A 26,255-nucleotide genomic window follows, 5' to 3' on the forward strand; every position below is an offset into this window, starting at 1 on the left:
TTTTTTGTATGTTTGTCTCAAAGGGCCATGTCAATCCATCCCATAACCACTCATTTGATGTATAGCGCCACCTAGTTAAAAATGAAAAAGCAAAAACAAGGCATTGTAATCGCGGGTATCTTTGGTTGACACAGGTTCAAAACTGCACAGAATTTGAAGTGTAGGGTCCGTAGTAATTCCGTTCATGGGGGACCATACAATAAATTAATGTGTACATTTAGTGACTACACTACGCATGCACACACTCTTTTGAACACACGCAAACACACACATAAATATACATGCACACACATGCAGGCACACACAAACACACACACACAGGTACGCACACTCATACGCACGCATGCACACACACACACAGTAGACATGCAGGCATACGTACGCACGCACTCATACACAGTCATACGCTCACATGTACACACACAGTAGACATGCAGGCATCCGTACGCACGCACGCACACGCACACACACACACACACACACACACACACACACAAGCATGCATGCACATACACACCCACACGCACACAGATATGCTTAACAATGCAAAGAAAGCACAAATTCTTCACGCCAAATGATTCTTCACACATACAGTCAATTTTAGACAAATTTATTAGACTAAGGGGATCCAAAAAAAATGAATACAGAAAATGATTGCTTGTTTGATCTGAATGAAGAAGATTGGAATTGCAGTCATGGGGCATACAAATTGCATTAATTTATGCTAGACCTCTGCTAGTTTAATCCATCAATAATGGGCGGGGCTTGTTGACTCTTAAACTGAGCAACAGCAGCAGACCTTTACTTGTCTGAGTGCTTCATCTCCATAGCTTTGGTTTTTATTTTCCCTCCAAAAATGCCCACCCAATTTAACCCATCTCAAATCTGGACATTCCTCCATACATTTTGAAGAATATTTAATAAACCAAAATCCAAATAGGTCCCCGTCTTCCAGAATGTCCAGCAATGAACCATTTTCGCCGGTCGGGGCACAGGCTCACTTTTCACACCAACAGGTGTCCCAAAAGTCAGGCTCCATCTGAGAGGATCAGAGAGGCAAGGAGCAGCCAGGAGTTAGTATAGCGCCTTCTCCAGTTCCACATTAATCGCATGTCCAGCTGTGACCCTCCACTGCACACATCAGATGGCAGGGCACGATCTAATGTGGCAACTCGGAAAAAGAGGGACAAGGCCGGCAGCGGAGTTAAGGCATCGTGGAGTTCAAGATGTGTCCCTAATTAGTGATAATCTCTAAGTTTCCTCTGAGGACTCAGGTGGATGGCTCACAGTTGTGGAGAGAAGATGAATGGTGGTTAATCCATGTAATCAAAGTCCTCAGGTATTCCGAATGCTTTGTCAATTCGGCTGTCCTCGAACGCAAATTTTCTCTTGGCCCACGATTTAATGGCGAAAACATTATCTAGAGAACAACACAAACATTATAAAAACACTCATCTGATCATAACAAAAAACAACTTTGAATAGCACAACAAACAACACAAAACATCTGTTAAGTGTAAAAACACAATGTTCTATAAGGACAGAGTTGTGATGTTTCACCTCCATCAGGCCTGAGGTGAGTGGCCTGATTTTATGACCATTACAGGCCTTTCACATTAATCACCTTACCATGCCACTCAACTTCATAAATGTATACCCATGTGTGTGTAAGTATGAGGGCGAGAGAGAGAGAGAGAGTGAGAAAGGGCTTGTGTGAGTGGGAGTGTGTGTTTACAGTCAGGCTTTGTGTCAAAACCAGATAACTTACACTCAAATGCTGCTTTGGTCATAACGTTTGGAACACATTTTGTTCAGGCACATTACTAATGTTTTTTTTCCCTTTTTGTATAGAACTTCATCAGTAGGCAAATTTTAACGATCATCCACTCAAAACACATGAAATCAATAAAATTGCTTTAAAAGTTGGCCCATGCATCACCTTTATACGACTATTACGAGTATTAGGGCCACACATGAAGAAAAAAATATTTTTGCCATGACTAGATTAAACTCGACATGTCAACATTAAACTCAACATTTCGAGAATAAAGTTGAAATGTAATGTCGACTTTAATCTCGACGTGTCGACATTAAACTCAACATTTTGAGAATAAAGTTAGAGAGAACGACCGCTCGGGACGATTGAAAGGGAGGACGAATGAAACATTCTAGTTTTCTTCAAGTGCAACAATGATTAGACATAGGCCTATATCATGTGGACAAAACATAGAACATATTAACCTCCATTGCTCAGCCAAATACTTTCCTGTTAGGTCCTTATCACGGAGTTACAGGCGATAAATGCGATGGTCAAAAGTAAACGTCATTAGCGGTTTAAGAGTGTTTTTCATCTAAAGGTTCAACTTCATGCTTGCACTAGACTAGGCATACTAAGTGCTCTCCCCAATCCTAGACTTTCACATTGCTTGTTTGTTTGTAATGGATGCAAAACAGCCTATTGCTGGAGGGACGAATGAAGCTGTCCTCCCGACCAGGCAACCCCATGTATTCTACATGCACACGCACACATAATGCATAAATAAAGTACATGCTTGTGCACATATTCCCTCATGGGATCAAAAGAGTATATATCCTTAGGCCTATACATATCTGTGTTAGCCTATATTTATTGCAGGTGAGACATGGAAAAGCAGTTTTAGACAAATAAGTTTTGCCATGTTAACCTATGGAGAATGATGGCCTGTGGGTCATGAAGGACAGTTATTTGGATGTGCGGTGGCCTTACGTAAAACAGACTGAAATAACATTTTGTATAGAAACATTATATCATTGGATACATGTATGATTCTAGCTATATAAATGGCATAGTGCATGGTATTCCATAACAGCGATAGCGCGCTTCACGATGACGGCAATGAGTACCTAGTTAACAGACAAGACGCAATCTATCTGAATATCTACAATCTATCTGAAATAACACCTATTTGAAGCCTATTATTCATGTCACATATTGTGTGTTAGTGTAGGCTACATAGCTTAAACTGTAGGCTATGTTTAAACTGTATTTCGAGTTTAATGTCGGCATGTCGACTTTAAAGTAGACACGTCGAGATTAAAGTAGATATGATATGATAACTTTATTCTCGAAATGTCGAGTTTAATGTCGACATGTCGGCATTTCTCTGTTCATTCTGGTTCATAAACAACACAACACTTGGGGTTAGTGGTATAATAAATAACACCATCATTCTCTTTTGCTCTGCTAATATTTTCAGTCAACATAACACAGCTACATAATAATAATAATAATAATAATAATAATAATAATAATACAATAATAACGGTTGCTATTATTATTATTATTATTATTATTAATAATAATAATAATAAACATAAAGCATAAGAGTGCTATGTGACCGCATCAACTATTGGCCAGGAAAGATGACAGAGACTGCTCCATTGCCTTCTCTCTTTACCACTTCCATCACCCAACATTCCACCCCCGTATCTTTTACATACTGCCAACCTGCTCCCCCCACAGTTTCATTCCCGCCCACTCATTAGCAGACCTATTGCTATGCCACTGCAGTCCACAACAATGCATTACCCAGCCCTTCTATCAAGACGCATAGCATTGAGTCAGAACTCCAGAGCAGGTGGCTGGTGAAGCTAGGAGCTATGAATTTGGGTTGCACAATTAATCAAATTTTAATCTCGGTCATGATTTTGGCTAAACATGACCGATCGATATTAAAAATGAGTGCTCTGCTGCAAAACAAATAAAGCGCTCCCTAAACCTGTCTAACTATGGACCTGCATGCGTCAATCACAGCTGTTCCCGTCACCACACAGCCTGAAGTTTCCTGGATGCACTGGACGAATAACATTGCGCTAAAGGAGTAATATACATCAGATAACAGACAGTCGAAATCAAAAATCAAATGGCTGGCACAGCAGAAAGACAAAGAGCTTATCCCTCGGAACGTATCATCCATTGTTAGGAAATATTTTGGATTTAGGGCAAGTGATTTTAATCAAGAGCAAATCATAAGCAGAGCAGGGCTCTCAACTCTCACGGACTGAACTTGAGACACACAATTGACCGATCTCACATGACCTCACGCCACACATGCTTTATCTCACACTAACTTTTAGTCTTTGCTTCCTTCAATGTATAACAAGAATTGAGCTGACAACCGGATCCGTGAGTTTAGTACACAACAGGCGACACATGCAACATGCAACACATGCAACCTGCAATGTGCGTAACATTTCAAGGTACACCAATAAAAACACAGAGCACACAGTTACTCAAATCATTCACACATCAGTGTTAAACAAACGGAACAAAAGGAACACGAAAATAGCCAGATTAATCAAAGCGAGTGTAGGGCAGAGAGAGAGATGGGTAAAAAAGAAGTGCCACCACCTTACTTTCTGCCTAAGGATGCCTTATATTCATATTTCCTGCAGAAAATCAAAGACTGACAAAGTCACCCAAGTAAAAAAAAAAAAGCAAAGAAGGGGAGAGGCTAATAACCTACACTGAAACTGACTTTAAATGAATGGCATATCAACTATTTCACTATGTAGCGCTTTTCCTGCATAGAGAATTATGAGGCAGCCGCCTCAGTCATATTTGTGTGCCACCCCAGCCTCCTGACAAATTTCTAGTTCTACGCTTGTTTTCACAGAACGAGCTTCCTAACAAGCTTCCTAACAAGCTTTGAACTAGGTGGTGTCGTTTGACGTTTGTAACTGTGGATCAAATGCAATGGTTTTTCTTCCTTTAAGACTGCAGCTAAATGAAAAGTTACATCCTATCAGTGCATGTTCTGTTTGCATACATGTCACTGGTGAGATTTGTGTTTCTTTGTCAGGACTGAAAGTAGGCCAAGTTCTCAGCCACAAGTGGAAGGTGACGGTGGAAGAGAGAATCATGTCTGCACTGTGTAACGTTTAGCCCAAAGGCACTTTTGAGTAACTGCCGTTTAACATACAGCATGTACAGGCATATGAATCAGAGGGAGAGGCATCTGCAAGGTGATTAATGTCTGACTTAGTTAGAGTATGGGAAGTAAAGCTTACCTGTCCACCTGGACACAGCCTCTTTAGCAGTAATGTTTTCTTTGCCTGTGGAGAACAGAGAAAATTAGCAAAGCTTTGCCTGAAGACCAGCTTGAAAACCACAGCTACACATAATCTACACAATCTTAAATGGTTAATAGGATGCACTATGCATTGCACATCATATACAACCTTTACGTATATTATAACATTTCCACATTAAACGTTTTTTTTTTTACTTCTGTTTATGGATTCAAGTTAACAAAGTGAGATCTGAATGCATATTATTACACATACATGTGTTTTAAAAAAACACACATTTAACAGAATTCTTTCGGTATGATGATGATGACTGCAACTACCAAAGTCAATACTTCAGGCAGGTAGTGTTGGTGTGCCTGAATGCATCTCCTTTTCAAGAGCAACAAGCAGCTCATCAAACCAGAGCTATCAGCCACTTCCACAGCAAAGCAGGCTTAGTCACAGCCCCTCGTCCATTAAGCTCTTGGAACAGCCCGCGGTGGAAAGATGTCAGAGCAATCTGCTCTCTCAGTGAAACTCAACACCCAGCCTCCCGCCAGAGGACTCCTGCTTGGCCGAAGGGCAGTGTAGGCTATCCTAATTCAGGGCTTTTAGCAGGCGCCTAACTTGGCATCACTTTGTTTCTGGGGTGGATGAGGAAGGCATTGCTCTAACTTTATTCAAAGCAAGGTTGACTGGGTGATTTAGACAAGAGTGCCATCAACACCTCACCCAAATGCTGCGTTAGTGCCTGAGTGTTCCAGATGGTTCCCAATGCTTCAGTATTGGTCTGAACACCCATAGGCAATCCATGGACAACCTCGGCAAGAATAATATAATGGACCACACCAGTGGTATAGTCTAGTTAGCTGTAGTGGGTATAATGTGCTGTAGAAGTTAGCTGTAGTGGGTATACTGTGATCAACCCCAAATGTTAATACATATCCTTGCCTAATTTAACTGGGGGCAATTCCATGGAAAATTACATTTTTGGTAACATCCATAACGCCAATAAAATGTGATGGTATGGTATGATGTGAATGATTACATGAAATTTGAGCTTTTGCTATTTTTGGCTGAAGAATGTAAATGAGAAAAAATGCAAAAAAACATGAATGATATCATTCACATCATACAAATGCCAAGGGCCGGCATTTCACTGGCGTTATGGATGTGACAAAAAGTCAATTTTCCGTGGAATTGCCCGTGGGTATACTGAGACAGTGATGCTTTTTAAGTGGGTATACTGCGTAGTCCTGCGTATCACGTAGACTATACCACTGGACCACACCCTTCACATACTCTACCTGACCCTAGTGTAACCCACCTTAAAGTTTGGTTACTAAGACCATAACTTTAGTTTTAGAACAGTTTGAGTTCAATAAATATTTTAATATATAAATAGAATAAATAGCAAGAAGCTGAGTTTACATGATTATATGTATTTCTTTTTTGGTCTGCTTGAAAGTGCAGGTATTCTAAAATACTTTTATTGTGGTATAGTCATCTCCTAGGTGACGGGTTTTTTTTTCACTCTCGAGACTCCACTTGAATGAAATTGATTAGACGTTACTGATAATCCTCTTAAGAAAAATAATACTCTTTATCTAACTCTAATCTAACTTTTTCTAAATCTATCTCTCATATTGAATCATTTTACCTTTCCTTATATCTATTTTTCTACGGATTGTTGAAGACCTGTGTTGTTTGAACCTCGAACTCCGGTGAGTTAAAATACTTCGCTAGCATTCTGCTAGCGAGTGATTAGCACCGTTAGCTGACAGTGCATTCAAGTCAATAGGATGATTAGCATGCTAGAAAACTGAGCTAACTAATTAAAACCAATCGGAGATGCTTTTACTTTATTGTTCTTTTAAGTGCTGCTATTGTAATAATATTGTCTTTAAGTATGTTTTTGAGTAATAGAGAAGTTGTTAATGAATATATTGAATTACATGATTTTAAATATATGATCGTTGGTAGTAACGAACTCCTAAGAGATAGGAGACGTTAATATTAGAATGTTTAGAGGAGCGCGCACAGTAGTAGCCTGTGTGTGTGAGTGAGAACGGCACCTCTTCTCTCTCATTACCAGCGACGCTAACGTCGTAGTTTGTGCCTAGCTAAGTTAATAGGACTTAATTGAACTGGAATTGTAGTTCAATTGGAATTTAATGATATCTTACGGCTTTGATATTGAATATATATCCTTAATTGTATTCTCAAACTGCTGTATGCAGATTGGTTTTTATGTACACTGGAACACTGGATGGCGAGTCAGTCCCCTTGGATCGATTGAATTGTTCTACCCTTTCATACTGGATAACCAACCCCTTGAACTGCCCTTTCATACTGGATAACCAACCCCTTGAACTGCCCTTTCATACTGGATAACCAACCCCGTGGATCTGTTCCCTGGATACAGATAAGCCTTCACACATACACTGACATTGTACACTCACACCACCTTACCCGGGTATTTCTTTTCTTTTGGACATTTGAGTTTTTAACTATTGATTTGATACTTTGCATTTTTAAGAGCTCTTTTATTATTTCATAGGGTTTTGTATTTATTAACTATTTATTTTCTATTTACTAATATTTCCTCTTCTTTTCTCATAGAGAAAAGATATTCTTGCATTTAATAAACCTGCATTATTTATTTATTTATAACAGTTTACATACTGGTGTCCTTGTCAATTTACTCCCCCCTTAATGCCGAACCTAGAACTGGCCTAAACTTAACAGTAACTCATAGAAGCACCTCCTTTTACTTTAAAGTGCAATTTATTATTAAGTAGAGTAGAGGGGTGCTACACTAGCATTAAAAAATACAATACAACTCGTGAGAACTTGGCTAGTTTCAAGGATACATAACCATGATCTGAGCAATGTCTCAGACCTTCACAAACAGATCCAACCCAAGCATCAGTGACTGTTGACCGGTACTGATGTTTTATGAAGGTAGCACAGGAGCTGACATGCTGAGGGCTTCTAAAACACCAGCATAACGACATACGGTATCTACATCAAAAGTAATTTTATATGCTGCTGAACAGGACTTCAGGACAGACTCAGAAGAAGCATTTACAGGCAAACATTAGGAGCAAGTATTTACAAGCCCCAGAATACTACGTACAATTTGAGTTACTGAATAACTCAACCTTGGTGTAAAACTCTGGCAAACCTAAAGACAATAGCATTGCTGAGCCAGGACTGAGTGTTATCTAGAGACAAGTTGGGTCATGCCTCACAAGAAATCTATATAAAAAAAAACACGCACTGCCAACTTGTGACTCTGCCTGTGATTAAATGAGTGTTTCCTGACCTGTGATTAGCAGTTGGTCAAGTTTGTGAACCGGAGAAGATTATGTCTGAAGCTGTTGGCATGACTGTGTAGGCAGCCTCATGGCAGCAGCTGCTGGGTAGGAGCGTACAGTACTGTAGGTGATGAAAAGTGGATCTTGGCCCTGTCCACACGTGTACACGAGGAGATCCCACCAGCGCTGATAGCTGTGGTCATGCTGCTCCTCTGAATCAGTCACATTGCTGAACAGGCGAGTCAAGCAGCGACGGCGTGCACAGCAGGACACTGCATTCAGTTGTGTGTCCCACAAATCACGCCAAGGCAGGTACACACACACACACACACACTCACACTCGTCCTTTGTGAGCTTTAGGGTGCAGGTTTTCCAGAGGTGTGTGAGAAATTAGATCTTCCTTTGCGACAGGAGGATGACACTCAAGAGGGTCCCGCCAGCTAAATTTAACATTTATGTGACCTACAAGCAGTCACAAATACATAGCCTCACACTCACCAAACCATAACACTGCATTTATGTGACCTACAAGCAGTCACAAATACATAGCCTCACTTTCACCAAACCATAACACTGCATGGATGGCCAGAGTAAACAACTCCATTAGGACCAGAGGAATAGGTTTCCCCCCAATTTCACTCTCTATTACCTTTGCTGCAGGGGGGACTTTCTGACTGTACTCATAGCTATACACTAAAGCCAACAAGGAGAAATGAACACAAGTACTTCTCCTGTGGCAATTCCTGTGTGTAAATCCTGTGAAGTTATTATTTATCCACCAGAGTGGCAGTATTTAATAGCCACTGCAGCAACACAGACAGACACTTCCTAGATTCATCTCCACAGAATGGGCCTGGTATCAGAACAGCAACAGACAAATAGACCTCTGCGATAAGGCCATGCCACAGCTGGAATAAACCACCTTCACAGTAGAAAACTTGTGAATGAACTATTTACTGTGTGGGATTAGCCGCCCGTCAGCACCAAGTAAGAAAACCCGCACAGACACAAACACAAGGGCTCTCCCTGGCTTACAGCTCCCGGGCTGTGTTGGTCAGGACAGCGGTAAAAATACTGGCCAGTAAATCAGCTGTGAAAGGGGCAGTGGCAAAGCTGTGACAAAGTGTTAATCTGGCCTGTGAGGGGCATCTGCTCTAAAGTCAGTGGGAGGTGGGCGTTATGGGCTGCTGGAGGACTTACGGTCGGCAGAGACAGTTTATACGGTCTGGGAGCAGTGAAACTGGAGTAGAGGGTCTGCTTTGGAGCCACCTACACAATACACAACACACATGCCGCCAACTAAAAACTCAAGGGCATGCAGTTGGTCCATTAAAACCCAAGTGCCTGTGTGTCTTTCCATGGGTGGCCCAACATCTAATGTCTTTCTGTGGTGTTGAATGAACACCATGAACTGCTCCCGTGTGCTCATAGGACTCATAAGGGCGGCATGAGATGGACAAATGACTGGGAGAATATGGAGGTGACTCTATAGAGGTTAGCTACTCACGCATCTGCTCGACGACTTCCGGGTCACACTCTCTGTACTTCTCCAGCTCGGCCTTCAGCTGGGCCTTTTGCTCCCTCAGGTCCTTTAGCTCCTGATGTAGGGCCGCCCTCTCCTCCTTTAAACACACACACACACACACACAAAAAACCCACCACAAAACCGTCAAACCACCCCACCCCCCAACCGGTGGCAGTTGCCAGGTGGTGATCAGGGAGTGCAGTGCAACATAACCTAGACAAGTGAAGGGCGTTTAGATGATGGCTGATGAGCTGGTTTGGCGTGCTGCTTGACATTTTGAGGAATGGGGAAATGTCTTTAGACACGGTGTTATTAATTTGCCAATGTGCCAAACCATCACTTAATAAAAAAAACCTTAAGGAGGATCCTTAAGGACCTGTATAAGATCACAGATTAAAGGTGGAATGAGCAACCAAGGTCTCTTCTGCACTAGTGAATTATTGAGGGCATTTAAAATGTGATAAAACTCAAGTAATTAGTCCATGTACACAGACCAACTCCAAGATAATAGATATTCTTCAGATTAATATGCCCGAAGATCACACCATTCACTCAAACAACACTAGTGACTAGGACTGCAACAATTAATTGATTAATTCTCAAGTATTAAATAAATTGCCAACTTTTATGGTAACCAGTTAATCAGTTTGTCAGTTTTTTTAAAAAATACCTCAAAATTCTCTGATTGCAGCCTTTAAATTTGCCAAACACATCTTCAGCTATTCTTACTCTTCTAAGACAGCAAAGTCTTTGATGTGTGTGCAAAACAGGGCATTGGAAGACATACATTTGGGCGCTGGCAACACCGATCAACATTTCTTCTGTTTTCTGACATGTAATTGATCAAACGAATCAAAGAATCGAGAAAATAATCCACAGATTAATCAAATCTGAAAATACTGTTGGTTGCTGCACTACCCATGACCATGGCATTTTCATTAAGAAAACATCAACAGCAATTTATCATTTGAAAAGGACAATCAATCAATGATGGTAAAAAAATGAATAACATGAGACATGAATAACACTTGTCTAGCAGATAGATCACGTTAGAAGACATACAAGAATTGCACATATAAAATAGCCAGAAAAAACAGTGCAAGTACACCTTCAATTAAAGATAAAAAGTAATTTCAAATCATAAAATATCCTACTGAGACAGGTGAACATTTCTGCTGCTGAAAACTGACAGGAGCCACCCCACCCCCAACCAGTCCAGTCCCACTGAGCATCTCCTTTGAAGGGGGCTTTAAAAGCACTCACTGTGTCCTGGCGTCCCACTTTAGCTTTGTCCACAGCATGCTGCAGGGCTATTTTCTTCAGTTTCCCTTCGTCATGCTGTGGCAGAGAAAACATGAGTTAACATACCGTGTTATTACAGTCTAGCTGTCATCATGTGAGAATGTCACAATGGGAATAGAGTTAGCAAAACCCAATAGAATACAAATCCATGCAACAAGTTCTGTTGTCGTGGCAACAGAAAGAAGAGCGCTAGCTTGTTGTCTGTCATTCTAATTGCACCTTAATTCGCCAACCCAACCTGAAAAAACATTCTCCATCCCTCTTTGATGGAGGATTTTTATAAACAATCATTCTGAGCTTGGGTGAGAATTGGATAAACTTACATTCAGATGTAATGTGCCTAAAGAATATGGTCTTTATGAAAACTGCTTGAATGCATCCGTTTTCATCCCACTTTTACATGGGGAATAATGAAGACTGAGGGATGGTTTGCCATTATGAATGAATTTCAAATTCAGCTCATGTAAGAGATACTGTATGCACAGATCACGGGAGTGAAACCAAACTGGACTATGAGGGGAAATGCATCATATTCCTGCCAATGAATTCAGTGTCAGACAGGGAGACAATCACCTGTTTCTCCAGTTCTCCAATCCTCCGCTTGCGCACATTCACAGCTTTGCTGGGGAATGCCCAGTAGTAGTTAGAGGTGCCCACTCGCTCACAGTCCACCATGTTGTCATCCACCAAGCTCTGCAGTACATCCTTCACCGACATGGGCGCTTAGGACGACATACACATGATTTCATACAACAGGTTAGTGTGGTGGATTATTTATTCATTTATTCACTCCACGAGTGGCGATCTCTCAGGATGTCCCAAGTGGGACTATTAGTAATCACTGCAAGTAATCACTACATTTCACATTGAATCATCCAACGTTAACATTCAGTTCATTCAAAGCAAGAGAGCCGTGATTTTATAATGTCACATTTGACAGTTATTGAGTGAGATGTAGTGAAAAGAGTAGATTAACAAGTGAGTCCACAAACTATTGTGCACACAGCCTCTTTCACTCAACTTGGCTGTAGTGTGACATTTTCCGTTGCTTGGCAACTCTAGACGCCAAGACTATTGATTGGGCAGAGGATGAACGAACAAAAATGTAAATAAAGGATAGAAAACACTTAAACTTGATTAGTTATAACTGTTGCATAAAACCAATTTGACTCTCGTGATGGTGGTGCTGGTAAAGGATGTATACCCATGGCTGTGGTATCCTTAACCAACTCTGGCTCATGTCACAGATACTTATACGATGTGGAAAAAAGGGATTTTTTTAGTTTCAGTTTTAAAGGACTACCTTATCAAATGTAAAACTTCCCTGTAGTAAGTGTGAACATACCTCAGGCCATCCTTAAAAATATTTTTGTTTGCAGTAACAGCCAAAAAAAAATAAAAATGGGTCGGTAGGTAGGTCAATATTTTTTTTTTCCAAGATTCAAAGTAAAAAAAAAAGTTCAATTTTGGTCATGGTGATTACGTAGGAATGAATTTACACAAATGTGCATATCGTGACGTAACTGACTGGGTCTTCAACCCGTGCCTTCAGGCGCAACATTGCAAACCTCATTCTGATGCAGGTTATATAGACCAGCCTTTCTCAAACTTCTTTGACCTGAGGCCCGGTCATGGCAGACCTTTGGGTCATAAGGCTCATCTACATGTACCCAGAAAGAAGGCTACAATAGCTCTTGGCCACGTTATATTGAAATTTGACTATACAATACTCAATGCTATACAGTATATTATACAGTCTCTGCTCTGTTTCTAAGGAAGTTCCAAAAAACAACGTTGTTCTATTAAGTTTCGTTAAATAAATAAATAGCCTTCCAACAGGTTGAAGCGGAGCTTTGATACCAACGTTATCGATTAGTTTCAGTTTCTCTCGGCGAGACGCCGCATTGAATGAATGCTCATACCACCACTTAATTGTAGGGCTCCATGTTTAATGACATCGATAGCAGAAACGTTTGTTTTTTTTTTTATTCGATCCGCGGTTTCTTGATCAACTGCGCAGCAAATTATCAGATGAAGCATCGGGCCTAATTTCACTCCACGACTCCATGAACCAGCAGTCTCCATGTTGCGGACCCATATTTCGAGAAATGCTGAATAGACCACAACCAATTTCAATACTCCGACACGGTCACCGCTAGACTAGGGGAGAAGGGATGAGAAAATATCTGGCCACAGTTCTTCCAGAACTTAGTGCCAAGTAAAAGCGTTATCAGTTTGTGTGAATGAAACGAAAGCGTAGGCCATAGTGTGACATCGTAAAACCAATGGTGTAGAGATGGCGCCAAGTGAGCCACGCAAAGTGAGCCACGCTTGCATGTAGGCAATTTATATTCACAATACTTGGGCCTACTAAAAGAAATATTATTTTATTGCATTTGTATTGGTATTGGTTGTTTAGAGTAAATACAATCGGTCGGTATTAACGTAAGTTTACAACCCGGCAAGTCGGTCGGACTAAAAGGGGAAAAAAATAAATATTTGGGTCGGTTCTAAATTGACAGGGTCGGTCGGGTTACGGCAAACGAAAATATTTTTAAGGATGGCCTCACAGCCCTCAAACACATGCCAAGGTCAAGGTCAACTTTATTATCTATTCATGTGGTCACCATTACACGCTCCATTGTTATACAGCCTACTGCATAACAATAAAAACATAAATACAAAAACATTAAAAGAACTAGATGTACCGCAGAGCGGTACAAAATATGACCGCCGCCCAGTCCAGCACATTTTTTCCAGAAAAATAAGTCACGCTTGTCAAATTGTGTTCATTTCCTACTTTGTTCCTTTTTTGTGTGTTTGTAATTGAGTGTCTGCAGAGTGTGTGGTTGTTTTTGTGTATATGTGTTTTGTGTGTGAGTGTGTGTGTGTGCGCAAATAGGTGTGTTTGTATGTGTCTGTGCATGTGTAGTGTGTATGTTTTTGTGTGTGTGTATGTGTGTGTGTGTGTGTGCGTGCATGTGTGTGTGTGTCTTTATGTATGTGTACATAAATAAAGCAAATCAGGGAACCACCTACTCTTTGCGATAAGTGCCATGGGATCTTTAACAACCATGGTGTGTCAGGAACTCAATTTAACATTCATGCAAAGGAAAACATCTCCTGCAGTACAGTGTCCCTGTCACTGCAAAAGGACATTGGGATTGATATTTGTTTGGTGGCTTTTGGCCACAGGGAAGAGTGCCACCTACTGGCCAGCCACCAACACCGCTTCCAGCAGGAACCTACCTCATCCAAGGAGGTTTCTTATCCAAGTACTAACTAAGCCTGCTTAGCTTCAGTAATTCAGCAAAGTTAGGGTATCTGCTGGTCTGGCTGCTGGCTAAAAACAAAAAGGTGAAAGGCATATAGGATTCTAACTGTCTGAATTGCATTATGCACACTCAATTTTCACTGGTATCTGCTAGACAACAAGTACCAAAACATGATTAGTTCATAGATTTCACATATAAAATACATTTTATACAACCCCACCCCCATTCTCAAGACATTCACAAAAAAATTCTTGTTGGTTTACGGTCAACTTGGCATGCATTCAGAGGGTGTCATAATGATCCTACACTTTCAATTTTGTGTCAGACAGAGATATTGTGATTACAACACCTAATTTTTTGCTTTTTAATTTTTAACTAGGTGGCGCTATACATGAAATAAGTGGTAATTGGATGGGTTGACATGGCCCCTTAAGATCAACATACAAAAAAAAGGTGGTCCTCCTAGGCCCTACGGTTCGATGGTTCCATGTTATTCATGTGGGGCTACATGCCCACCAAGTTTCGTGTACCCCGGTCTTTCAGTGTCACGGGAATCCTTGACGGAAAATTGGCCATGCGGAGAGAGAAAAAAAAAAAAAAATCTGACTAAACCTATATGACCGCCGCTTCCCTGCTAGGCGGTCATAATAACAAGGACAAGACAGACAAAGCAGTAAGAACATTACAGAATGTATGTATGAATAAATAAAATAGTTAAGTGCCGATAAACAGTATGCTCATAGTTTAAAATGCCTATACGAGTTTTTAAGTCTATTGTTGTACAGTGTAATTGCTGTAGGCACAAAAGACTTGCTATATCTTGTGGTCCTAATTTTCCTTTGCAGGAGTCTGGCACTTGACCTGAAATTCTGATGAAGGTGGGTTGAATCATTTAGAATTTGTTGTGTCTTTTTTAGACTAAGGTCATTGTACAATTGAGCTACAGATACCTATTGATCAATGATCTTGCTGGCTGTTTTGACTATGCGTTGCAGTTTCTTCTTTAGCAGTGCATCTTCAACCCCTCTCTCTGCACGATATGAAAAATGGTTTGGGTCTAAGATTGGTGTGACCTCACATAAAAGCTGTTCCAGGATTCTTTTTTTTAAAACATTTCATTGCTGTAGATGTTAGAGCAACAGGGCGCAGGTCATTAAGTTCCCTATAGGTTTATTGTTTTTGGGTACGGGCACAATCAGAGATTTTTTCCCATAGACAAGGAACTACACCAGTGTCTATTGACAGCTGGAACAGGCTTTGAAAGGGATGTGCCAACTGATCTGCATACACCCTTAATGTCCTGCTGCTAGACGATTATCTTGGGATCGAGTCATAAACTGTCAACCACACCAAAGGTGAGTATGAGCTTTTCTGGGGAAGATAAGGTAAAATTACTGGGCACAATAATAGATAGTCAGCTCTCATGGGCAGAACTCATCGATACCATAGTGAAGAAGATGGGTTAAGGTATCTCCATGGTGAGGAAATGTCTTTCTTATGTCCCTACACACATCGTGTGACAGGTGGCTAAATCTTTAATTTTATGTCATCTGGATTACTGTGCACCTGTATGGTCATCTGCATCTAAAGGTCAACTAAAGAAATGTCAAACTGCACTGAACAGAGCGGCCAGGTTAGTATTACATTGTCCCATAAGAACAAACACTATTAGTACTGTGTGCACCGTCGACTCTCATGAATGAGACTGTATTTCAATACAACTAATTTTGTCAGGAACACTGTCTTTTCTTCTCAACCTGTTTTCTTATATAACCAAATTGTTAGATGTGATCAGGTTTACTCTCATTTGACTAGGTCAGCTGATGATGGCCAGTTGATGTTACCACGCCCAAAATCAAATGCTTTAAAGAGAACGGTTATTTATCGTGCCATCAATCACTGGAATAATTGCCCACTGAATATACGTAAAATTAATAGCAAAGTATCTTTTAAGTACCATCTGAGAATACCGGTACATTATCTAAATTTGTGAGTAGGGAATAGACATATTTACTGTATGTATGTAATGATGAATGGAATACTGTAATTTATTTTGAATAATTTTTGTTGATGTTTTTAAGGATGTCTACAATGTTTTACTGCTTTTAAATTATCATTGTTACAGTAAGTGATCTTTTCTTGTTGTGGACCCCAGGAAGACTAGCTTGTCCCATTTTGGTGACAGGCAGCTAATGGGGATCCTTCTAACAATAAACAATAAACAATACCATCAGGCCCACTAGTTTTACAGGGATTCACATGACTAAAGTAAGACTTAACATTATCTATAAAAATGTCAATGTCCACACACTTCATACTACTGATTTCTTTACAAACCAATTCCTGTTCAGCTGTAAAATCATGAATATCAAATCTACAATAAAAAAATCATTCAAGTCATTGGCCATTTCAAGTGTTGAGCAAATTTGGGTAAAAAGACGATTTTTATTAACAACGCGTGTTGTGCTATTTAAACATCACAGACCACATAAGTAGTCTTGCTCACAGAGAGAGAGAGAGAGAGAGAGAGAGAGAGAGAGAGAGAGAGAGAGAGAGAGAGGGGAGAGAGAAAGGGGGTGCATACACACACAGACCAATAAAAAAAGGTATGTGTTCAGTGCCAAGTCATTTCCCTACACCTACACATCTGAGATACATTTCACACAACAACCTAACTGCATTGGCTAATTGTGCATAGCTAACATCTGAAGTATGGCGAGTCATGCACCGCGGCTGCTACAGAGCTGCAGTCATAAGGTTTGGTGCTTAGTGGAGAAAACGACACTGGTGCTCTTGTCTTGGATATAGACATGAAAGCCATCGGACAGCCAGAAGCAGAATGGAGTTGCTGCCCAAGTGCATCTCTCTCCTTGTACAAATGCAACTTTATCGGTTAGTTGCAATTCACTATCATATGCATGTTTTTTTTTTTGTTGTGTGAGAAGCCCACAGACATGAATACTATAAACAGTCATTCAGTGTGTGTTAATAAATTAGGTTATTTTTAATCAAAATGCCAAACATTGCTTCAGGTCTGTGTTTTCTATGGAGTTCAGCAAGAACCCAGAACCCACTGATGCACCTCCAACCTCTAAAAACACCCCTACGTCTGCCCCTGTCACTAAATCACCACCACAGAGTGGAACCAGGGCCTAGAACATGTGCTTTTAATCGCCTGCCACAAGCACCCGGGTCAGATTTCTCACAATTAAGATGACGTGCAAGGCATAGACCCTGCCTAGGTTCAGCTCCAAACACATACAGGCCCGCAGTTGTTTTCAGCTGCGCTCCTCTCATGACTGTGTACTGATGCAGTTTCACCCATCCATCTGTGTTTAAATATGGTAGGTTTCTCTTCACAGTAAACATGTGGTGTTTACGATTACAAGGCTAAAGTGTTGCTAAGCCACAAACTGGGGGGGTTAATTTTGCTTAAGTGAATTGAAGTTCTTTGAGTTATTATCATTGGCTGCGCTCACTGTCCCCCTACAAGCTATATAAAGATGTAATCGCACCCTGGAGGACTTGGTTGCCATGGCACTGTTGACCCATGCTGCCTTTGCAATTGGGGCTCTCAGCCAATAAGAGTTTGCTATGGGATGGCGTGGACTCGGGTGTTCATGGGAAGAAAATTATGTGCAAATATGTTAAATATGCCTGGAATGCTTGTTTCTAAACACAGACAAATTATCCACGTGTGAGACAGGCCTTTTAAAGGGTCAGGGGGCATTTCATTCCCAATAAAGTCGGAGTTTGTGTATTTTCTTTAGTGGGAAAAAAAACAAACTGTTCTGCCCAGACTGAGTCATATTTACACAGTGCAATTGAATCAAAATGAAAGATAATTCCAGTTCATATGTTTCCCCTATAAAAACTTCTAACAACTGGCCTAAATGTATTGATGATCAAAACATACATTCACAAAGTCTCTTATGATTGGCATCACATTGCTGAAGCTGATTTACCCTTAACAGTGCCTCCTCATGGACATACATTAGGCATGGCCAATAAATACGGTTGGTCACAGCTTAAACTGCATCAACCCAGTGAACCCCTGGAGTGAGAGCCCAATGCCAGATCTGATACTCACTGATTCCTTTCTGTTTGGGGGCGATCTTCTCAATGTCCTTCAGCTGAAAAACATCTTTCTGTAAGAGGACAAAGAACAGACAAATGGACATCATGATAGGTACATTCCCGAATTCCATTAGCAACAGCTAAATACGGAACATTCTGCAAATGACGGCCACATGGTGATGCCATTTCCAAAGAAAATAAAGCACACATCAGCCTCTCTTCATACTCTACTCCAGCAACTCCTTGTAAACCAGAAGACTTACATGCTCTCCCCTTGGTCGCTCAATGACGGGTGATATTCTAAATTCTCCTTGTAAACCAGAAGACTTACATGCTCTCCCCTCGGTTGCTCAATGACAGGTGATATTCTAAATTCTTGCTTATTTACAAAATGTAAAAAAAGGTACATTTGAATAGTGCTGTGGTGGTCATATGGGTTGTCAGAGTACCCCTCCTAAACTTTGATGTGTAGGATCACCACGACAACCTCTGGACATACGCCAATTCCATCCATAGGGGGCGTATGATGTGGTCATACTTGGCCTAAATTGCTCACATTTCCTCATTTCCTTTACTCACTCGTCAAAATGGCTGCCAACGGTCAATCAAAACTTAGCAGCCAAAATATCTTTTTGCCGATATTTCTTGCGATGTGAAGGTTCAAACCATCACTGCCACATTCTTAGATGCATGCCTTGTTTTATAAATTGGGGACGCTGCAACATATTTTACCATCTCAAGACCTGCATGTGCAGTGTTTCCCATACGTTGACTAATCTGTGGCGGGGCGCCACGAAATCAAAACAAAAAACAAGATAAAATCATTTCATTGAGCTGCGCTTTTTCTGCACACAGCCTTTCCTTGCCCCGCCCCGCCCTCTCGTAACGAACCCGCTGCCCCCGGCTGCCCATCCTCTGCATGTGCATTTAACAAAACATTAATGATTCTTGAAGGATTGTTGTTGCCACACAGAAGTATTGCATAGAAAACGGCGGACTAAATTGCTATTAAATCCGCTTAGCATCGTGACCATGCTGCGCAAATTTGTTCAAAACTGTTGCGTTCAAGTTAACTCTGCCAAGGTCTTATCACAACATAGTTTAGTCTCATCAATGCACTAAGTTAAGTTATGCAATCAAGCCGTTTCTCAAAGCTAACGTTAGAATACTGTTTGGATGTCGAGCTTAGCATGCTTAGTTACTGCTGCTTGTCAATTTCGACTAGGTCACTCATGCAGGGCTTAAGAAGAAGTACGAACCTTTATTTTAAATAACCACTTAGAAAACATTATGAATTGCATCCATATCAGCAGCCTTTTAACTGTGTTAAAATTGCAAGGGTTCCTCACACAGGCCCAAAAAGGGGCGTGTCACTACCACTTGGGGGGGCAAATTCTCACTATATTTTTCTGAAAGCTACATATCTCTGGAGTATGAAATGGTATGATAGCAAGTTGGATCTTGTAGCTTTGTGGCTGTACAGGCCTTCAAAGTTGACCTCTGATTCGAAAAAAGGAAATTCCGCTTATTGGCTTTTTTTTTGTTATACCACTCATAAGAGCCCAGACAATGATTGCAACCTCATTATTACTGATGCATATGTGGTGATTGATGTTGGCATACATATTTTGAAGCATTATGTGATTTTGCCCTTCATTTTGGTTGATAAAATTCAAGATTTATGTGTAATAATGATCAAATCTACGTTTTCAGAGACACGTGTTGCAGCACTAATTAAAATGCCCACTACCTCATTAATCAATTTACAGTATACCTTCCTACCTCCCAGCAGAGACTTGAAATACAAATGATTACATAGGTCTGCATTGCTATGCTATTTACTATTTGTAAATGTACTATTCGGAAACACCCCCAAATTCAATACATTTGTATTTTATTGAAACTACCCATTAGAGATATTCCAAGAGATCAAAACATCATGATTACCAATCACATATTACCTTTACATTCAAGGAATACCATATGAAAATTAGCAATTAGCATTTAGCCTACATTTGGCAGGATACTTGATATACAGGCTAAATGCAAATATGGCAATGTATTATATTATTTTACATTAACAAAATGTAGGAAAATAGAACAGACCGAAAATAAAGTAGGCACTGATCTTTAAAATCCTGTTTCCTGTAGCCTAAATGTTGTCAGTCATTCTTAATATTTGCAATTGGTGCATTGGCATGTTTAACTGTTAGCTGCAGTGTAATGCTAGATTATGTGTAAGTTAAGTACAGAAGTGACTGTGCGCCCAAATTTTGGTCTGTGCTCCTAAATTTTTTAACTTGGGCACACAAGTGCTCCTGGAAAAAAATGTTAGTGTAGAGCCCTGTTGAGGGTCCAAGAGAGGTCCTCAGAGATGTGGACACCCAGAAACTTGAAGCTGGTGACACGCTCCGCCTCAGTCCTGTTGATGAGAATGGGTGTGTGTGCTAGACTTCCTGAAGTCCACAATGAGCTCTTTGGTCTTCTTGGTGTTGAGAACCAGGTTGTTATCAGTGCACCACGATGTTAGATGCTGGACCTCCTCCCTGTAGGCAGTCTCATCGTTGTTGCTGATGAGCCCAATCACCGTAGTGTCATCTGCAAACTTGACAATGGTGTTAGAACAATGTACAGGTGTGCAGTCGTAGGTGAAGAGGGAGTAGAGGAGAGGGCTCAGCACACATCCCTGTGGTACACTGGTGTTCAGGGTGATGGTTGAGGAGGTGCAGTTATCTAACCTAACAGACTGAGGTCTGTTGGTTAGGAAGTCCAGAATCCAGTTACAGAGGGAGGTAATGATGCCCAGTTCACTGAGTTTGGTGATCAGTTTGGAGGGGATGATGGTGTTGAACGCTGAGCTGAAGTCAATGAACAGCATTCTTACATAGGTGTTGCTATGTCAAGGTGGGACAGGGCAGAGTGAAGTGCCATAGAGATGGCATCCTCTGTGCTCCTGTTCTGATGATGATGAATTCAATGAATAAAGATCCTTTGTACTCGTTTCAGCTACAATTTAAAAAACATTTGTGCTGCAGACTTATGTATGTCATTATTGAACATAAATTTCAACTCGCAATTGAAAGTAAGGAAGGTAGAATAGTAATAATCAATAAGGTCTGCATTCAGGTATTCCCGTAACATGTTGCTCTGAAAACTCAAATTAACTTTTTTTGCACATAAATCTTGAATCTTATCAACCTCAATGAAGAGCAAAATCACATAATGAGTCAAAATATGTATGCCAACATCAAACACCACATATGCATCAGTAATAATAAGGTTTGGATTATTTTCTGGGCTCTTATGAGAGTCAAAAAAAAAGCCAATAGGTGGAATTTCCTTTTTTTTCCAAATCAGGTCAACTTTGAAGGCCTGTACAGCCACAAAGCTACAAGATCCAACTTGCTAACATACCATTTTATATTCCAGAGATATGTAGCTTTCAGAAAAATATAGTGAGAATTTGCCCCCCCAAGTGGTAGCGACGACCCCCTGTGGCTCATGGACTATCAGGAACCTCTTAAAGTGACGGGCACTTAATTAGACCTGTACACTACCAAAACAACCCACCCACCCCGTTTTCAAAGTCAGCTACCACCACAGATTGAATCCAATTCTGTGGGAAACACTGATGTGCCAATATTTTGTGATGTAAAGGTTTAAAGTTTACAAAATTTGAGAAGCTGACTCACTGCCATGGTCTTTGCATGCATGCAAAATGGCGTACAGTACATATCCGTCCATAGGGTGTACTGCAACTGATAAATGTCAATAGCTGAACAATAACATAAATATACTAGCACTCAAACATACACACAAAGGAACACGCCACACCAGTAGAAAAAACAAGTAAAATAGAGTAAGTAAAATAGTAAGTAATTCCATAATACGATTCCGAAAATGAAAAAGGGACTGACATGACATGAGTGTTTAACCTGACTCTCAGGTTAATGAGTGTTGCCTTATATGCAGGATCACATCATAAATTACAAGATGACAATTTTTGTCAACTAACCAAAGCGCAGATGCAAAGATACTTCCACTAGTGCCAATAGTATATGTAAGGGATAATGTATTGTCCGCCGGTAATTATCAGAAAATAAGTCCCGACAGGGAGAACAGATCTGAAGGGACTTATTTTCTGATAATTACCGGCGGACAATACATTATCCCGCTTATTACACAGCTACTTGCCAAAACGAGAAAAGAAACCTAACACAATGAATCTTAAATGATTTTGCTACCATTTCGTGTCTTCCGCTGACAAAATAAATAGTTCGCCACACAGATAGAACTTGACAGTTTCAGGTGTTGCGATGGAGGCAAAGTCTTACTAGCTTACTTTCCCTTTCAATGAAATTCCATTGCAATAAGCGAACAGACGTCTTGCGGAGGGATATGAAAGACGTTAATCAACCCGTTGCCATTGACAGCGGTGATTATATACTTTGCCGGTGATTTATATAGATTTAACATAGGCCCGAACGTTGGGAAGGCCCATTCATGTGAATGGAACTTTCTGCAGCACTCTGAAGAGCCGTGTAATAAATACTGTATACTGTATCTCTCTCTCCAATGGATGGAGAAGGGGAAGGTGCATCAATCTCTCTCTCTCTCCCTCCGTCCCTCTCTTTCAAATAGATGAAGAAGGGGAAGGTGCATCAATCTCTCTCTCTCTCTCTCTCTCTCTCTCTCCCCCTCCCTCCCTCGCTCTCTCTCCAATGGATGGAGAAGGGGAAGGGAAATGAATGGGTACGAAAGAGATCAGTGACAGTAATGATCTTTCAGTCAGAAATAAAAAATATCCAGTGGTGACAAATGTCAGTCTCAGCCTACGACATTTAATTCTTTAAAAATGAGGATCTGTGTTGTACATCTTTTTCTTAAGAAGGTGTTGTATCTTTGCATAATCTGTTTAGTGGACTGCTTAATAGGCCACAGCATGGTCTTTTCATGTTGGAATGTATCCCCAAAACAGAGCACTTCTAGCAGCAGACCTGCTGGCTACTTTACCTCAGTGACCTCACGTGCTGAAAATGTCTAATTAATAGCTTTTCTTTCAGCTCAACTTACTAAAGTGAGAGTGAGTACTTAAGTAGGCCTACTAAAGTGACTTAATTGCCTAAGTTCATACTGCTATAACTACTTCTGCTTACACGTGGGTTTAAATAATAAGAGGGGTGGCTAAAGAAGTGTAACTAGTTAGGAGAAAGAGGGGTTATAACTGCCTGTTCTCAGTTCAAGGACCTTCCTTTCTGCTGTAAAATGTTCCTGTGCAACATAAATGTATTAACCATTAAATATAAAAATTAAGCAATGTTGCCAGAACTCTAAGTAGAGAAGCTGGGGTACAGTAGGGTTGGAATGTAGGTTTCAAACTGTAGACGAGGAAGAAGAGTTCATTGCTGATGATGGTCAGAATCAGGTTTTAGGCTACGTTTTATGTTTGCACAACCCTCAACACTGTAAGGTGACATGCCTTGTGCCTGAGAGTAAACCTGTGGTTTGTATATTGAGATTTATATTGTTATCGCCAAAAACACCACAATATATTGTGATATAGTTTTAAATCATTATCGCCCATCCCAGCACATACTACAATACCCACTACACAACACAACAAGACAAGACAATGCAATAAATCACCAATTAAGTCATGCAAAGGCCAAGAACTCACAGTCTCAAAGAAGATCTCCATCATGCGACTGCGCTTCTCCTCCAGACTTAGGCCCTTTTTCTTTGACTGAAGAATAAAGATCAACACTCACAAAAACAGAAGTAACAGGCAACATATTCATGGCAGACCTATACCAACTCTCTCCACTAAGGGGTGCAATTGTTCGATTTTCCAGTGTCATTGACTAAAACAAACTAACAAAACAAATGACTAAAAATACAGTCGTTACCGTAAAGAAGAGTGATTAGAATCTAGGTAAATGGAATTCCCGTCTGATAACGTAGGCCTACTCTCTTAACAAGATTGTAGTTCTACAGGTCGATTGTCTTCATTTGTCATTCAAATTCCTCCAACACAACGCCCAACGTACACCGTTCCTATTCATACCTTGATGTTATTTCTCATCTCCGTTTGTCTTTCACTTCTTTTCACATTTCCTTACCTACACGTTATAACTAGAATCCTGAACTAAGCAGCAGATCAGCAAGAAAACACATTTTGTTCCCGCCCGGTTTCGAACCGAGGACCTTTCGCGTGTTAGGCGAACGTGATAACCACTACACTACGGGAACTGATCATACAGAAAAGAACGGCCATTTTTAAAATGTATTTCGTTAGTGTAATGTTCTCTGCACAAAACAAAGACTACAATAACCATTACACATTCTTATTACAAACGTAACATATCTATCTGATGTCATATTTTTCTAACTTTAACTTGAGTAACGACACGTCTTGTTTGACAAGCGTTAAGTTTATTGGCCACTTTAACTAACGTTAGGCTAGCTGCCTTTTTTAACGACAGCACAGCAAGTCGTTTTGGCAGCTAACGTTGGTTAGCTATGTGCAGCCTCGGTTACAGCAACCCTCAGCGTATTCCTAGCGAACATCGATAACGTTAGCTGTGTTCAGAATGTCATAGAAATTCGTCTCCACCACTCCAAATGACACATTTGCCGATTATGAATAATGACTGTCGAAAATAGACACGCTTTAGAATCAAACCATAATAATGAAGTAATGTTAAGATTGACTGGGCTACTTGCCATTTTAACGTTCAACTTCAAGATTTGGCTCGTACTGTTTCCCTTAGGTCAGCTTGAAATACTCGAATTTTCCCGCGGTGTGCCAGCAAGTTTTCCAAAGTGTACATGTGCCATTCCATGCGTTTGTTGATCTCTGGCGCCCTCCTCTGTCCAGTACTATCGCTGCCAGTGATTATGCACTAGCAACTGTTCAACTCATAGACTGTATATATAGAACGGTCTGGTTCAACTATTCTCGAGTCGACGCTCAGGTGTAAACATTAAACTGCAAAATCATTCTATCGATTAATTGTTTTCCTTAAAAATAGAGAATGAGTGGGGGTAGGCCTACATTAGCCTACGACAAAATAAAATGGTGTGAGAGCCAACAGCTGACACTTGAGGCCTCCAATCGAAGGTGACCAGATTTCAACAAAAATGTCGACAAAATCCCGGGACATTTCCGTTCAGAAGCGTTAATTAGTTAAAAGACTACAGTCTTTTAAGAATCTTTCCCAAATCTTGTCAAAAGTTCTCAAAAAAGATAGGCCTATGGTTTGGAGGGTCGAATCAGTTTCCCCTTAGCCTACACAGGTCAAAACTCATCAGTCATACACTCGAATTTTCCCATAGGCTAGGGTTGAAGGGTGGGACATGTCTAAACACATGTTAGGCTATATTACATCTTGAGCTATATGCTTTCAGAAAATAGATGGTTTAGATCAGGGTCGGCAACCTTTTCTCTTAAAAGGGCTATATATTTTTGACCAGAAATATAAAACTGTGAAATATAAAACTATAAAACTGCAAAGATGTCAGAACCATTTAAAAGAAATCAGTTTAAACATCTCTATCTTTATTAGCCTCAGGCATGACATACTTTGCTGTATTGTACAGTATAATAGGCTACTCACTCACTGTTAATGTGTTGGGACAGCTTGAAGCTTAACAACTATATGAAATTGCTAGAAATATTTTATAACTTCCATTTTTATAGAAAGCCAG

The 26,255-nt window shown here is 40.4% G+C and overlaps 1 protein-coding gene and 1 non-coding gene across 2 annotated transcripts; both read right to left on the bottom strand.

Moving 5' to 3' along the window:
• Nucleotides 1-594: 594 nt before the first annotated feature.
• Nucleotides 595-25,407, bottom strand: mnd1 (meiotic nuclear divisions 1 homolog (S. cerevisiae)). Its single transcript, XM_048263646.1, has 8 exons — nt 25,272-25,407; nt 24,226-24,291; nt 18,562-18,619; nt 11,770-11,918; nt 11,158-11,232; nt 9,877-9,991; nt 5,050-5,094; nt 595-1,420 (listed from the first exon to the last, which is right to left on the bottom strand). Exons 1-8 carry the CDS (start codon nt 25,272-25,274, stop codon nt 1,314-1,316), a joined length of 618 nt encoding a protein of 205 aa, XP_048119603.1. The 5' UTR covers nt 25,275-25,407; the 3' UTR covers nt 595-1,313.
• trnav-aac lies at nt 24,725-24,797 on the bottom strand. Its single transcript has one exon. It is a non-coding gene; the product is annotated as a tRNA-Val (tRNA).
• Nucleotides 25,408-26,255: the final 848 nt, after the last annotated feature.

This window comes from Alosa alosa, chromosome 1 (assembly GCF_017589495.1).
Source record: "Alosa alosa isolate M-15738 ecotype Scorff River chromosome 1, AALO_Geno_1.1, whole genome shotgun sequence".
In the NCBI taxonomy this organism is placed as follows: domain Eukaryota; kingdom Metazoa; phylum Chordata; class Actinopteri; order Clupeiformes; family Clupeidae; genus Alosa; species Alosa alosa.

Excerpts from the sequence above, each read along its gene's own strand:
- mnd1 (XM_048263646.1), bottom strand. Across the intron at positions 11,233-11,769 it reads TTGGAGAACTGGAGAAACAG|CATGACGAAGGGAAACTGAA; the intron begins GTGATTGTCTCC and ends TCTCTGCCACAG. Across the intron at positions 5,095-9,876 it reads GGAAGTCGTCGAGCAGATGC|GCAAAGAAAACATTACTGCT; the intron begins GTGAGTAGCTAA and ends TGTTCTCCACAG.